The sequence below is a fragment of the Jaculus jaculus genome, chromosome X (assembly GCF_020740685.1).
Source record: "Jaculus jaculus isolate mJacJac1 chromosome X, mJacJac1.mat.Y.cur, whole genome shotgun sequence".
NCBI lineage: Eukaryota > Metazoa > Chordata > Mammalia > Rodentia > Dipodidae > Jaculus > Jaculus jaculus.
This window is the reverse complement of record NC_059125.1, coordinates 2,164,098-2,180,391: the sequence shown is the minus strand read 5'-3', so window position 1 is coordinate 2,180,391 and position 16,294 is coordinate 2,164,098. Positions and strand designations below refer to the sequence as shown.

The 16,294-nt window shown below is 44.9% G+C and overlaps 1 protein-coding gene across 6 annotated transcripts in view; it reads right to left on the bottom strand.

Moving 5' to 3' along the window:
- Tbl1x (transducin beta like 1 X-linked) overlaps positions 1–16,294 on the bottom strand; it is a 228,018-nt gene that overhangs the window by 16,870 nt on the left and 194,854 nt on the right. For all 6 annotated transcript variants that reach the window (XM_045140280.1, XM_045140279.1, XM_045140278.1 and 3 more), the window contains 2 exons: positions 5,018–5,163; positions 1,787–2,033 (listed from right to left, as the gene is read on the bottom strand). In XM_045140280.1, the coding sequence (XP_044996215.1) occupies positions 1,787–2,033; positions 5,018–5,163 (393 nt within the window). The remainder of the gene's footprint in view (positions 1–1,786; positions 2,034–5,017; positions 5,164–16,294) is intronic.

The window sequence follows — 16,294 nt, the reverse complement described above, 5'->3', positions numbered from 1 at the left end:
TCCACCATGCTGTGATGCGGCCAGGAGGTGTTGGACTCTCAGCCTACGAAAATGAGCAAATAGTTTCTTTATAATGTACTCAACCTCAAGTGCTTTGTTTGATTAACACAAAATAGTTTTCAAATTTGACTGAGGGATAAAAGCCATTTATTATTTTTCTTTGTTTTGTTTTGTTGGTTTTTTGAGGCAGGGGTCTCACTCTAGCCCAGGCTGACCTGGATGTAGTCTCAGGGTAGCCTCAAACTCACGGCAATCCTCCTACCTCTGCCTCCCGAGTGCTGGGATTAAAGGCGTGCGCCACCACGCCTGGCTTCCATTTATTCTTTATAACTGGGACCAGCCAACCATGAGCCAAGAATCAAATTTAACCCACTGCCACAGGAACATCCATGCTTCAAACCACATTCCCTGGTTTGAAATATACCTGTTCTCTTTATAAATTAAATGCCTCAGGTATTTCTGCATAGTTTAGTTACAAAACCACCCTCGAAGAACCACCCTGGCATGTGACAATTTCTCTCCCACATAGTGGGAAAAGAAAGATTATTTTTGTTGTTGTTGTTTTTTGAGGTAGGGTCTCACTGTAGTCCAGGCTGACCTGGAACGTGCTATGTATTCTCAGGGTGGCCTTGAACTCATGGTGATTCTCCTACCTCTGCCTTTCAAGTGCTGGGATTCAAGGCGTGCGCCACCATGCCCATCTATTTTTTTTTTTTTTTTTTGGTCAGAATGAAATCTGCTTTCAGGTATGGCCACAGCCTGTTGAGCCACTGTAGCAACATCAGGGAGGAGCCACCAGGCAGCAAGACATGAGCATTTTATGAATGTTGGGGAGGGCAGAGCAGGTGCATCAGGCATAGAGAACAAGTGTGAAAAAGTCATAACCCTCTGAACTAGGCGGCAGCAGGGTTGAGCCCTCAGGAGCTGTTCCTCTGAACATGAACAACAAGCAGCCTTCTAAATATGTATACGTATGTCCATACACTATTCCAGCTCTCAGCTTTGGTAAGAAAACCTTCTTTTTGCAGTGGGTGGTGGTAACTGTAGAAATTCCTAAGTGGTCAAAGTGCTGCGAATGAGTGACATTTGAGTGCTCGGCCAGAAACGGGCATCTTTATTACCCCTTTCAAGAACCAGAGGGCACTGCAGGAGAGAGGGTGAAAAGAACGTAAGAACTGGAGGGTGGGGAGGACTGATGTGACACATTGTCTTTGGGACCTGCCACGGCCATTGAACTCGTGAATTCATAGCAGCTGTGGTCACCTGCCCAAGAGTGGGCCCAGCAACATGTCCATTTAGCAAAACAACAATATCCCCATCTTCCCCAGAATGGCCTATAACTTTCCAGCCACAGGCTTCGACCAAGTTTACAGTACTAGGCACGAATTCTCTCCTGTGAAGTAGGCCTCAATGCCAATCAGAAAGTAGGTGATTACCCCCATGACAACCATGCCACCATTGCGCCAGTGGGCACATCTCAGTTGTGGCTTGCTTTCTGTATGTTCTACAACCAAAGCGTGTGATGTTTTCTTCAGCAACAGGGTTGTACTATCTGGTCTTGGTGCGCTTCTAACCTGGCCAGAACGGCTCCATCTTCTCCTCTTGAGGAGCTAGTGGCATTCATGGCTGTTGGAGGAGGATGAAGCCACTGGGAAGTGGCACATGCTCTGAGAAATAACCCCCTATCCATGCTCACACAGGTCGCTCTTTAGGCAGTCCTTCAACTATACATGGACTCAGAAGAAATCCACAAGCCACCAAAGACCCGGACAGCCTTCCTACTTACTGACTGAATGGGCGCCATTCTCTTCCCCATTCACCGTGGCCTCTCCGTTCTTTGGTGGGTTTTGCTGGGAAGCAGCCGCTGTGGTGGCGGCGGCGGCGGCGGCGGCGGCGGTGGAGGCGGCGGCGCTGGCTTGCTGCTGAGCGAGTTTCTCCCGGAACGCTTGCTGTCGCGTCTGGACCACATCGGGCATCACAGCATCAATCAGGGACAGGGACTCGATGGGGCGGCCATCAAATACGGTGCCATCCTGGGAGAGCAAGCCGGGGGATAAATGTCAATCCAGTAGAGTGGGGACTGAAGGAAAAGCTGCCATCAGTGAGGCATGAGGGATTCTGTGGAGGGACAGGGTCACAAGGGCAACGTATGAAAAAATACCACTTTTGGCAGGCATAGATTATCTCAGAGTGACCTGCGTTTGGTAAATATGAAGCTGAATGTGGACATTTAAAGGTATCTGAGTAGGTCTACTTTATCCTGTGATGAAGCCTAGTATCCCCGATGCAGTCGTGCTTTAGTGGGTGGCTTTTCCTCTTTGGGGCACAATTCTCAGTGCTGGGACCCATTGTTGGTTGTCAACTCTAGGAAAGCGGGGTTATATTGATATTATTGACATCTAGTGGGTGGAGGCCAAGCATGCAGCTCAACATTAGGGTGCACCGAACATACTGCCACAGAGAACCATCCAGCTATAAGGATGGAGTGCTGAGACTGAGAACAGCCCTGCCTGGACGTGACTGCCAGAGTGTGTGTGTGTGGGGGGGGGGTTTCTGCGCATAACTGAACATTAGCCAGGGAGGGTCATTTTGCACAAGCATGAAGCCCAACACAGAGGTGACTGCACCGTTCAGAACTGATTCCCAGAACTCATGCCCAGCTGATGTCATAAAATACGCCCTGGGTGCTGTCTGAAATGACTTGCTAAATTCAGAGTGGAGATTAAACATACACACAATACAACTGGCAAGAGGATAACTTGAGTTTGGTATTTTTGAATGCCCTCTGATTTTCTGCTTTCTACCTACCATGAAAAAATTTTCCACACATCCTTAAAAATACAGGAGTTTGTTCTTCCCTTAGGAAGCACTCCAAATATTTGAATCATGTGAAAGTCAATATGCCTCCAGGCTGTGTCTGCTAGATTAACAAACACATTTTCCTGTGCTCTGAACTTGAATTACCCCGGAAATAAGGGGAAATGAGGAAGAATCAAAGCCACAAGATGTAGGCTGAGCAGTACTGAAACATGTCACCCAGGTGATATTTTAATTATAATACACTGGGAATAAGGAAAACAATCCACAAAAATACAGTGTCACCTGTCAGTCACCATGGTCTACAGTCCAGCCATGGAATGGGGAAAGCTGACCAATCTTGATCCTTCCAAGTCATCTTTCTCTTACAGTCAGTCATGTAAAACTCTCAAAGCACACTGCTTTTCTTTTTAATAATTTTTAAATTTTTAATTTAACTTTTTAATTTTTAAAAATTTTTATTTATTTATGTGCAAGCAGAGAATGAGAGAGACAGACACGGAGAGAATGGGCACGCCAAGGCCTGTAGCCACTGCAAATTAACTCCAGACACATGTGCCTCTTGTGCATCTGGCTTATGTGGATACTGGGTAATCGAACCTGGGTGCTTTGGCTTCATAGGCAAACATCTTACCACTAATCCATTTCCCCAGCCCTGCTTTTCTTTTTTTAAAAATACATTAATTTTTTGTTTATTATTTATTTATTTGAGAGGAACAGACACAGAGATAAAGAGGCACAGAGATAAAAAGAGAGAGAGAGAATGGGAGCGCCAAGGTCTCCAGCCACTGCAAACGAACTCCAGACGCGTGCGCCCCCTCGTGCATCTGGCTTACATGGGTCGTGGGGAATCAAGCCTCAAACCAGGGTCCTTAGGCTTCAAGGCAAGCGCTTAACCGCCAAGCCATCTCTCTAGCCCACATTTTCTTTTTTTCATGTCTAGAAACTTGTGACAAATGAGATGTTGCTTTATTTCTCCCTATACACAGAAAAACTTGGGTTGCTGGGGAAAACATCCTGAAGGCCTCTCAGCTATTGAGGCAGAAATCAGATGTTGTTTACTGAAAGATTTTTTTTTTTTAAAGTTGAAGAGAAAGCAGCATGAAATAGCATAAGCGAGAATGGTCTGGATGATGGATGAGTAGGACCAGCTTCAAGCAAGATGAAGAGGAGACACACCACGGGATCGTGACAGGGATGGAAAGGGTTTGGGAAGTGTGAATTGACAACAGACTCAGGTGAAGGCGGTGAGAGATGGCATGTGTCTCGGAGAGCTGAAGGGGTCTTTCTGAAGACTCTCCAGTGCCCTGCAGAGCAGCTCAGGAGAGCTGCTTAGCCAATTCACCGCTTTGGTATCCAAATCACACTACCACGCACAGATCCTGACCTCAGTGGCTGTAAGCAAGCAGGAGGATTTTGATTTAGTTAGTGTTCCATGTCTGTTCCCATCCACTGAACAAATAGGATAACATCAGGAATTATGACTTCAAAAAAGGTTCATCCTGCCTCCACCCCAACTCTCCCTCTGGCTATGCCTTCTGTCAATCAATCTGCTCTAAGAAATCACAAAACGAGCATATGTGCGCATGTGCAGAAGAGCTGAAAGCGGATCTGTCATGTTTCGGAGGTAGCGAGGGAATGTTTCTATCACCCACAGGTGGAGGTGGGGGGAAAGGAGCACTCAACACTTGCTGCTGCTCTTGCTATCTTTATTAGAAGTGGCTTCCCCTGAACCAGGTATGGGAGACTCTCCCGACAGGGCCTGTCGATGTTGCCCTCAGGGGGCAGAGGTGGGGGCATGTCATCAGATCCTCAGAGGGCGGGATGTCAGGTGAGCCTTGTGCCACCTGTATGCAATGATGCCAAGGTCTCGTGGCCTCAGTGGGGAGTTAGGGTATACAGAGGGTGAACAACCAAGGAACAGGAGCGCCCCCTATCTAGCCATGGTGGAACAAGACCTTTCAAGGTGGCTGCTTTGAGGTCTGCATGCTCCAGTAAGTGACCTCTTGCCCTTGCTGTTAGAAACCACTTGCTGCTGTGATCCTGTCATAGGTGTCATGCTCCATTTTTTTTTTTTTTTACCTCAGGTACCTTAGGGAAATGCACAGGAGACTGTTACGGGTACTCTGGCTTCATACATTGTCCAGGACTCTCTTCTGGGGAGAGCTGGGACCCTCCACATGCTGTGGGGCGGACGTACCTCATTGATGCTGATTTCGGCCTCTACATACTGCAGTCCCTTCTGAAGGATAGAGATGAGGGCAGCTGGTGGTACTAGCGTCCCATTGATGTTGGATTGACTGATGTGGCTCTCTATCCCAAACGTGAAGGCCGAATGGGAAAATCCTGTAGAAAGAGGGAAGCCAAGGTGAGTGAGAGTCAGCTGGGGGAAGGAAGCGCGGGGCAGAGCTCAAGTTGCAAATCTGCTTCAGTGAAGGCTCCGGATGGAAGCCTGCCTTCGGATTTGGGTTGGGCAGTTGGGGACCGAGGACCACAGGACCAAGGAAGGCTTGTACTGGAGTCAGTGTGATTAGAAATGGCCGTAACACCTGACCTTTTTGAGCATTACACATGTGCTGCCGGTGACAATGGGGTCACATCTGGATAATCCACCCTAAACTGAAAATATCATTAGTTGAAAATGCTTTTAAGGCAGGCTGTATGGTATGAATCTAAACAGGTCCCCTGAAGGCTCATATGTTGAGGGCCTAGTTTTCCAGTTGGTGCTGTTGCAAGATGACTGACTCATCAGGATGTTAACTGCTTCAGCAGATGACTGTTCAGGAATTCACAGCTGAAGGGACTATTGGGAGGTGGGACCTCGTCACAGGCAGAGGGGGTGCCACAGCAGGGTAGGTAGGTGGCCCCGCCTCTAATATTCCGTTGCACCACAGGCTCATACCAATAGACCAGGTGTGTCATGGACTGCAACCTCTAAGTTCATCAGCCAAAACAAATCCTTCATCCTTTGTTGGCCCCAGGTATTTTGTTACCTTGAAAATATCAACTCGACTCCTAATCTACCAGCCTACAGCCGGGGAAAATCCTTTAACACAGAGCACACTTTATAATGAGACGTTCAAGTATCACATGTACACACAAAGATGCTACTCCAGTTTAGATCAGGTATACGCCCTAAAGGTACATGTGTTAAAAGGTTGGTCACTAGCTTGTGGCTCTTTGGGGAGGAAGTCAGACCTTTAAGAGACGGGACCTAGTGGGAGGAAGTCAGGTCATTAGGGATGTGCCCTTCCTGCTTTTCTCATTCTCTCTCTCTTCTTTCTTGCTCCCATGAGGTGAGACACTTCCTCTACCATGAAGTACAGCCTGGTTACAAACCCAAAGGCCAAAGGGGCAAAGTGACCATGAACTGAAACCAGGAGCCCAAATATCTTTCTTCCTTGACCTGACTGTCTTAGATATTTTGTCATAGGGATGAAAAACCAAGATATGGGCTTAGAAAAGATATTTGGAATATGAAGCCATGAGGCCCGACATCCAAAAAGTACTGACAACAGACTGCAGATAGGTTGTTTCTCCTCTTAGTCATGTGGCTAACTAGGAGCTGAGGCTTGTTATTGCTGGAGAGACAGACAGACAGACAGAGAGAGAGAGAGAGAGAGAACGAACTATAAGCATAGAGCTAGCCTGGGAAAAGATCCAAATCCAAAGTCCAAGGTAACTTTTCAATCCTGACTTTATATTATATATGATCGTGAAGTCAAAACATTCTAAGGTGATACCATCTATAAGGAACACATGCCACAAGTTTGACCTACAAGCACTAGTGGGATGTTTTGTGACAGAAATGGGGTGTAAGCGTCCAGGCCTGCAGATGTGAGCTGCTACTCTTCACACAAGCTTGAGGCGGAAGCCTGCGCCCCCAGATGCAATGCATACCAGGTGCTTTTCTTTGGCCCAACATAATCAGCCACGAGTGCCTGGCTTGGACACTCACAAGCACGCAGGCGCCAGAGATTCAAAGTGACATGTCTCCTCTGGCTGCATCCTTGGTCTTGAGCTGGTGGGGCTACTTTGGGACTCGGGGAGAACTTCAGAGTAGAGCCTGGCTGCAAGAAGGAGGTCACCAGGGTCATGACTTTGCCTCACTCTCAGCTTCCTGCCCACCGTGAGATGAGCAGCCAAATACTCCTTGGCATGAAGTTCGGCCTCCCCACAGGCTCAGAACCAACACAGTGAAAGCTTGTGGGCGGAACCCTCTCAAACTGTGGGCCAAAATCAAGCTTCTTTCCTTTAAGTTGTTTATGTCAGGTATTTAGCCATAGCTACATACAAGTGACCAACATGGGGCAGATCAATCACACAACCAAATGGCCCAAGAAAATGAGGGTGCTCTGGACTGACTGGGGGAAGAGGGCACCAAGCAGCTTTCTCAGAAAATTGACAATTTCCCCTTGCTTTCCCTCCCCCACCCCACTCAGTGCCAGGGATAATGGCACCCAGGTCTTCATGCAGACTGTACAAGAGCTCTTCCATTGAGCCAAACCACTAGTTTTTTGATGACTTTCCCCCACTAGTAATACTAAGGGTTTAAGGTGTGTTAGAGGCTTTTCTAAGTTAATGCATACGGCCCTAGCAACAGCCAGTGAATCAGTGTCACTAAAGCCCATGTTGAAGAACAATATAAAGTATGTAGGTAATAATTTCCGAGCCCTATGAGCACACGGCTAGTAACTAGCCATCTGACCCCTAAATCAATGCTCTCAACCTTAAAATTATATATAGTAGGTCTGAAATATTACTTTAGCTTTTTAAAAGAGGAGTTTCATATAGCTCAGGCTGGCTTCACCATGTAGTCAAGAATGACCTTAACTCTTGTTCCTCTTGCCTTAATTTCCCAAGTGCTGAGATTAAAGGTATTTGTCTCAGTGCCTGGGCATCTTACAAAATTTGGATTACTGAGTCACGTTCTTCCATTTTTATTTATCTTTTATGTACATGCGTGGGTACATACATGTGTGAATCCAAGTGTGCATACATAGGGAGGGCAGAGGACACCCTCAGGTGTTGTTCTCTGAGAATGGTATCCATCTTCTTTGAGCCAGGACCTCTCATTGGCCTGGAGCTTGCGAAATAGGCTAGATTGGCTGGCCAAAACGTTTCTGCCTCCCCAGTGCTGAGATTACAATCATGTTCCACCATGCCTGGTATTTCCATGGGCTTCTGGGGGTTGAACTCAGATCCTCAGGCTTGCAGGGTAAGCACTTTACCAACTGAGCTTAGCTTTTTACTTCTCTATATATGCTAGATACTAATCCTCTGTCAGACAAGAAAAGATGTTCTTCCATTCTATCAGCTGCCTCTTCACTGGATCAACTGGTCCCTTTGCTGTAAAAAAGCTTTTTAATTCCATGAAATCCCATTATCAACTGCTGGCCTCATTTCCTGAATAATTAGTCCTATTCAGAAAATTTTCAGTATTTTCCCTTTTTATTCCTCTAGCCATTTCAGAGACTAAAATATTATGTTAAGAACATTGATCCATTTGGAGTAGATTGTTGTGCAGGGTAAAAAGTAAGGATCTAGTTCCACTTTTCTACACGTGGATATCTAGTTTTCCTAGCACCATTTGTTAAAGAGATTGTCATTTCTGCAATGTGTATTTGGGGCATTTTTGTCAAAAAAAAAAAAATCAGGTGGCTATACTGTGTGGGTTTATCTCTGTCCCACTGATCTTCATGTCTGTTCTTGAGCCAGAACCATGGTATTTTTTTTTTTTTTAGTATGGCTCTGGAACATACCTTGAAATCAGCTATGGTGATTCCTCCTGCCCTCTTTTTTTTTTTTTTTTCCTTTTTGCTCAAGATTTCTCTGGCTATCTGAGTTTTTTTATGCTTTCTATTTTTTTGTATGCATGTATGTGTGTGGTGCGTATGAATCTGGGTGCACGTATATGTAGATGTCAAGTGTCTTTCTCAGTTGCTCTCTACCTTATTTGTTGAGACAAAGCCTCTTACAGGTCCCAGACTTCACTGATTTAGCATTCCCCGAGGCTCTTCCTCTCTCTCTGTGTCTTGATCACTGGAATTACAGGCTCACACACCATCATGCCCAGCATTTGTGTGGGAGCTAAAGATCCCAGGTCCTCAGGCTTGCAATGAACGCACTTTACCAGCTAAGCCATATCCCAAACCCTCAAATGAATTATAAGCTTAATTAACTTTCCTATTTCTGTGAAGAATGGTGCTAGAATTTAGATGGAGATGGCACTTAATCGATAGATTGCTTTTGGTAAGTCAACCCTTTTTACAATATTAATTTTTCTTATCCACAAGCATGGGAGGCCTTTCCATTTTCTAGTGTCTCTTTTTTTAAAAAAAAACAAACTTATTTTTTGGGGGGCAGACAGAGAAAGACAATAAGTGGGCGCACCAGGGCCTCCAGTCACTGCAAACAAACTCCAGATGCATGTGCCACCTTGTGCATGTGGCTTATGTGGGTCCCGGGGAATCGAAACTAGGTCCTTAGGCATCACAGACAAGTGCCTTAACCGCTAAGCCATCTCTCCAGCCCTCTAGTGTCTTTTTGAATTTCTTGCTTGAGTGTTTTACTTTTCGTTACATAAGTTGTTCACTTTCATGGTTAGGTTTATTCCAAGGCATTTGTTTTCTTTGAGGCAAATGTGAATGTAATTGTCTCCCTGATTTATTCCCCGAAATGTTTCTTCTTGGAGTACAGACTACTGATTTTTGTGTGTTGATTTTGTATCCTGCACCTACACTGAAAGTATTTGTTCTAAGAGTTTTCTGGTGGAGTCTTTGTGGTCTCATGTATAGAATCATATCATCTCCTAATAAGGAGACTGACTTTTTCCAATACTCTCTGTGGTGGTTTGAATTTATGTCTTCCACTGACTCAGGTGTTAAAAACTGAACTTGTAACACGGGTCTCCAGCCACCTGGAGGTGCCACTGGGGACAGATCCTGGGGTCAAGCCCAAGGGTGTGCTGTAGGGGGAGGTGTGGTGGATCTGAATTCTAGCCCAAAGGTGTACAGAGCAGCCTGAGCTCTGGAGGACTTTTGCGCCTGCTGGTTTTGGTTTTTGCTTGTTCTTTGGTTGTTTCTCTGCTTGGATGTATGGCAACACCTTTTTCTACCATTAATGGAACTTCTCCCTTTATCTGTGAGCTTGAAATAAATCCCTTCCTCCCCTAAACACTGTCTGATTGGATGTTCATCCCAGTAACGTGGAACTGTCTACAACACTCTCCATATTCACTTTTACTTTTCCCATGTCACTCCTCTGGGTGCTGCTCACTGATCTGCAGATCAACAGGGTAGCTTGGGTGGCTGCAGACCCAGCAGCGACAGGACATGTGGCAGGTAGGAACCCCTGAAGGGGTGGGACAAGCTGGAGCCTTAGCTGGCACCCTGTGCTCACTGGGGCAATGGGCAATGCTTCATTTCTTCCTCAACAGTAGTGGATTAGTTTCTCCAGAGGAATGCATTTTCTGTCTGAGATGCCATTCTTATTATACATAAACTTGTTTTATCCTTGGTAGAGAAAGTTCAATATTCTGAGGAGTTTTTTTTTCTTTTGTCATTTTCCAGCCTCGATCAATCATAAACCATGATCACATCAACTTAACATTTCAGTGTAGACATGTAAAATAAGAAAACCTTAAGGGCCCAGTTTTATCTCCCAGCCTCAATCTCTGACTACGGCTTGCTGCAATTATGGAGTGCAGGAAGAAGGGTTTTATGGGCTGCAGACTGGTTTGGGGTGACCTGTCCCACCATCACATGGCATTTAGTAAAATAAGGAACTGCCTTGGACAGCAGCCAAAAGAAATACCAGAAGGATCTTGTTAAACTAGGGTCACACTTACATCTGGCCAGGACCTCCAGTCTGTGGCTGAGCACAACACGGCCACTAACTGCTGCAGACCACATTCTCTTGCCAAGATTCTTTTAATATCCTCGAAACATGAGGGCCAACCCGGGGGGGGGGGGGGAGGGAAACATTCCTCAGGCTATAAGCTAATGGCACAACTTCCTCCCACGGCAGGTTGGGGTGTGGAGACTACCCGCAAGACCAACCGGGCGGGTTAGTGGGTGTAAAGGGGGGCTGCTTCCTGGAAGCCCGCAGCTTCGCTCAGCAAATGTCTACCATCTCCAGCATCCCAGTCTCCACTGCAGCGTAGGCTTCATCGTCACCGCTTCATGCAGTGGCTCACAGGGTCTCCCTGCACGGACTCCGACACCCCCTCTTGATGCATGGCCTCAACAGCTCGGTAGCGCCACGGCACAAAGCTAGGACGCCTTCAATACTACCTGCTTCATGCCTACAAAACCTGGGCCATGTGGACAACGCAGCCGTACCCTTCTGCCAGCTTGAGATGCAGCTTGCCCACTTCAACCAGTTGCTGTTAAACTACGGCTGTTTTTGAATAGGAAACCCCCTTAACAGCTTTAATCTCAGTTCAGATTCTCTGCTTTCAAACACATTCCAAGTCAGGGCCATCAATAGGTAGGGTCTTGTCCTCTGGAACCTTTCCTATTGTTCCAGTGGGGAGAGAGGTTTCCCTTTAATTGTGTTTTAATTCTCTTGACAATTACAGATGCTTTTCCTCCTGCATACTCCTTGTCTGCTCTTTTAAATTTGCTCACACTTTTCCTGACCAAACATCACACGTTTCATAGCCTCTTGCTCTTTCATTGTATATCTGAGTAAGAGTGAGCACTAACCATGCTACATACAGCCTGAATGCTCTCTTGAAATTTCTTAAACCAAAGAAATTAGTCCTATAAATTAGTTCCAAATGTCTATAAATCAGGTTTATTACAGCAACCCTTGGTACCAATTTTATCTATTAATTTCCTAGTAGTTTTGGCAAAATACCTGACAAAAAGCAACTTAAAGAGCCGGGAGTGGTGGCACACGCCTTTAATCCCAGCACTCGGGAGGCAGAGGTAGGAGGATCGCGGTGAGTTCGAGGCTACCCTGAGACTACATAGTGAATTCCAGGTCAGCCTGAGCCAGAGTGAGACCCTACCTCGAAAAACCAAAAAAAAAAAAAAAAAAAAAAAAAAAAAAAAAGCAGCAACGTAAGGGCAGTAGGGCTTACTTTGGCTTGAAACCTGAGGTAAGACTTCATCATGGTGGGGAAGGTAGGTATGGCGGCAGGAGCATGAAGCCGAGCTGGCCACACTTCAGCCATAATCAGGAAGCTGAGAGCGATAACACGGAGGTCCCACCTCACCAAGATTTTGTCTCTTAGGTGACTCCAGATCACATCAAGCCACCTTTTTCTTGGGCCAATTCCATTTGATGTCTACAGCTGTTCTTGGCAGATGTCCCACATGATCCTGCCATTTGCAACATTTTGGGGTGCCCAACTACAGCTTGGGCTTCACCTTTACATCTTTATGCAATGGTCTCCCAGGGCCTCCTTGCATGAAATCTGACTCTGCTATATTTGTCTGGCCCTAGAAGCTTTCTGAAATCGTGGTGCAAGCCTCATGATCTCCCTTGACCCTGTATCTTTTATGCCTGCGAACCAGCACCACATAGATGATTCTGACAGGTTCTGCTGACAGTTCAAGATATACCCTGGAGCCCTTGGACCACAGTTGCAGCAAAGTCCATGTGCCTTCAACAATGACTCTGGTCATTTGCCAAGGCAGCCGTTTTGGAACAGGGAATCCTTGTGGGTAGCATTCTCAGTTTTAGGCACTGTCCTTTCAAATGAATGCATTTTCACAAGCTTGACATTCCATGGGTGGCAGCTGTGCCCTTAGCATACCTTCCTTATTGTCCCAGTAGAGATGCCAGGATTTCTCTGTAATGGCGCTATATCTTTAAGGATTATAGCTGTGTTCTCTTCACTGGCCCTGTCCTTTCCTTTCCAAAAACCACATTTTTCATATCTTTCTGTTCTTTCTCACTGTATATTTGAGTAAGAACAGTGAACAGTAGCTACACCATGGGATGGATGTCATCCTTCTTGAAATTTCCTGTGCCAAGGAAATTAGACTATTACTTTTTAAATTTAGCCTCACTCAGGTTCTCAGGACACAGCTATAATCTTTGGCAGACTATAACATGGATGGAATCTAGTCCAAATTCCGAATAGACTACTATATCCTGAAAACTGTGGAGTTTAAATGTTTTAGTCACAATTAATGACAAGTATGTAAGGTAATGCATGCTAATTAGCTTCTAAAAGTCACTTCAAAAGCTGGGCGTGGTGGTGCGCACCTTTAATCCCAGTACTCGGGAGACAAAGGTAGGAGAATCACCATGAGTTTGAGGCCACCCTGAGACTACATAGTGAATTCCAGGTCAGGAGACAAAGGTAGGAGAATCACCATGAGTTTGAGGCCACCCTGAGACTACATAGTGAATTCCAGGTCAGCCTGAACTAGAGACCCTACCTTAAAAAACCAAAAAAAAAAAAAAAAAAAAAAAAAACCAAGCAAACAAACAAACAAACAAAAAAACCCAGAAGGTCACTCCATAATACACACATATTTGAAAATGTCATGCTATACATCATTCACATATACAGATTTTAGTTGTCAATTTAAATGAGTGTGTCAGGTATATAGTTGCACACATGTAATTCCAACTTGGGGGAAGTAGAAACAGGATGAATGATTGCAAGTTCAAGGACAGTATGGGCTACATAGTAAGTTCCTGCCTCTAAAATAAATAAATACTAAGTGAATGAATGAATGGGGAAGATTCTAGAGCTATAGAACCTGCTCTGAATGCTAGCTCTGTGAGCTCCTAGCAACAAGATTCACCTATATCCTGAGGTTTGGTAAGAAGAAACAGCTTCATATTTCAAGTACTTAGAATCAGGCCTGGCATGCAGTAACTCCCTAATCAGTGTGAACTGCTGTTACGGTAACTGAATAGGGACAATACAACCTGAAGTAAAACCAACAAAAGTGAGGGTTGCCTCACTGATAGAGGTGTGAGGTTGAGGGAATTAAGGGCAGTAGGAATGATAAGTATAGAAATGTTTCAACATTGATCTACATTATGTATGTGAAACTGTGGCATAACTACATGTTTAGATCCCTATCTCTTTCATAGCTACATGCTGAAATCCTCACCTTGAAGGTGATTATATTCAGAAGTGGGACATTTGGGAGATGAGGAGGTCATGAGGGATCATGAATAGGATCAGTATCCTTTTTATAAAGGAGAATCCAGAGAGCTTCCTGCCCTTTCCATTTTGTGAGGACACAGGGTGAGCCAAGAAGCAGCCCTGGGTGGTTTGAATAGCCGAAGGCATTTTTTGATTAAGGTCAAGATTCCTGCCGAAGTCTCTGCAGCTGGCTGGAGGAGATGTCACTGGGAGAAGATATGAATTCAAGGCCCAAAGGTATGTGCAGAGCAGTGTGAGCTCTGGGTTTGTGCCTGCTGCTTTTTGGTATTTGCTGGCTGTTTTTTTTTTTTTTTTTTTTTTTTCCCTTCTCTGCTTGAATGCATGGAAGTAAACAGCTTCTTTTGCCATTGGTGGAATGTCCCCTGGATCTATAAAGCTTAAAATAAATCTGTTCCTCCCATAAACTGTGTTTGGTTAGGCATTTGTCCCAACAACTCTGAGCTGACTGCAACAGAATTTGGTACCAGAAGAGTCAAGTTTTGCTGTGACGAATCTGACCATGTGGAATTTGGTCAGGAACTTGTGTACAGGAGAAATGTCTGTGGACTTGGTACTTACAACTGCAGAAATGGTAAGCCAAACTTCAAGAGCTAGTCTAGTGACAATGTGAAAATGCTAAATGCAGAGATAATTGTGTTAAATTATGATTTCTCAAAGGGAAAGGAAAGACTGCATCAACTTTGTTGGAACTGGGCTACTGGTATGAAGGCTGACTGCATTCTATGACTCATGCCCAGTGGTTGTTCAAGGTAGAATTTAAAGGTAATGAACTGGTGTGCTTGGTAGAAGATATAGAACTGAAAGATACACACTTTAAAGTTGGAAAAATTCAAGCAAGTTTAAAGTTACTGGTCAAGACTAGATTTAGGTTGCTAAAACTGCTATTGTTAAACAGAATACCACCATTAAGGGTGGGCCCACTGCTTTACATTGAAACAATGCAGAGGATGCCTGAGGTAAAGTCCACTTAGGATGGGCTGAATGAATAGGAATGTAAAAACTCTTTTGAACGAAGATGAGTAAAAGGAAGAATTCTGAAGGTTCAAGGTCAAGAATTATTTCCTCCCTTGAAAATTTCTGTGTTATTGCACACCTGGTATTGGTTTGGGATGTATGAAAAATGCATGGAAGTGGGTCATGAAGTGCACATGGTTCCAGGACCCACTGCTAAGAAAAGGCATGTGAAGCAGGGCAACATCCTTCTGTAGAGAGACTAGTGAGGGCACTGTAAGATGGACTGTGGTTTGAAATGGAGACCTGAAAATGTTTTGAATATACCAGAACTGGTGTGCTGTTGGCTTACAAAGGAATTTTCCCTCTGACTACTCACAGCCCAGCTGGAGGGATGGAAATTGAAAATCCAGACTATCATAAGTGGTTATGGATTTCAGACTTGAACTGCAGATGTTGATATTTACCTAATGGTTACTGATTTTGCATTGGTCCAGTCTGTCCTTGTTATGACTTTTTGCAATGGAAATGTTTACTGTGTCATTATGTGTTGGAAGTATATAACTTGTTTTTGTTTTACAGGACTCACAGTTAAGAGACAGCGTTGAATATCAGATGAGACTTGGGACTTAAAGTTGATAAAGGACCTGTGAAGTTGGACTGAATACCATGTACAATGTGAGATGGCCATGAGTCTATGGGGGCCAGAAGTAGAATGTAGTGGTTTGAATGTGAACGTCTGTCCTCCATAGCCTCAGGTATTTTTTGATTAAGGTCAAGCTTCCTGCTGAAGTCTCCTGCAACTGGATGAAGGAGGTGTCACTAGGGGTGAATCTGAATCCCAACCCACAGGTGTGTGCAGAACAGTTTGAGCTCTGGGTTTGTGCTTGCTGTTTGGTGTTTGCTGGTTGTTTTCTTTTTTTCTCTGTTTGGATGTATGGAAGTAAATAACTTCCTCCATCATTGATGGAACTTCCCCCGGATCTGTAAGCTTGAAATAAATCCCTTCCTCCCACAAACTGTGTTTGGCTGAATGTTTATTCCAGCAACTTGGAGCTGCCTGCAACAAGCTCTCACCCGATACTTCCATCAGGAACTCCCAGCTTCTAGAACTGTGAGAAAGTAATTTTTGTTGTTCACAAGCCACACTGTCTGTGGTGGTCTCACAACAGCCTCAGAAGAGTATGGAATGATGGAGTAGAAGCAGTTATCTTGTAGAAGTGAGCAATGGTAGTAGGGACACTAAGTCCGTACTAGTAATGTCCAGAAGTATAGCATTGTGTTAAAGAATGTCTGAACAAAATGCCATCTAGGACACCAGTATTGAGGTCAGGGACGTTGGGATGAATACCTCGAAACTTAGGTGTCATTGCAGAGATTAGATGC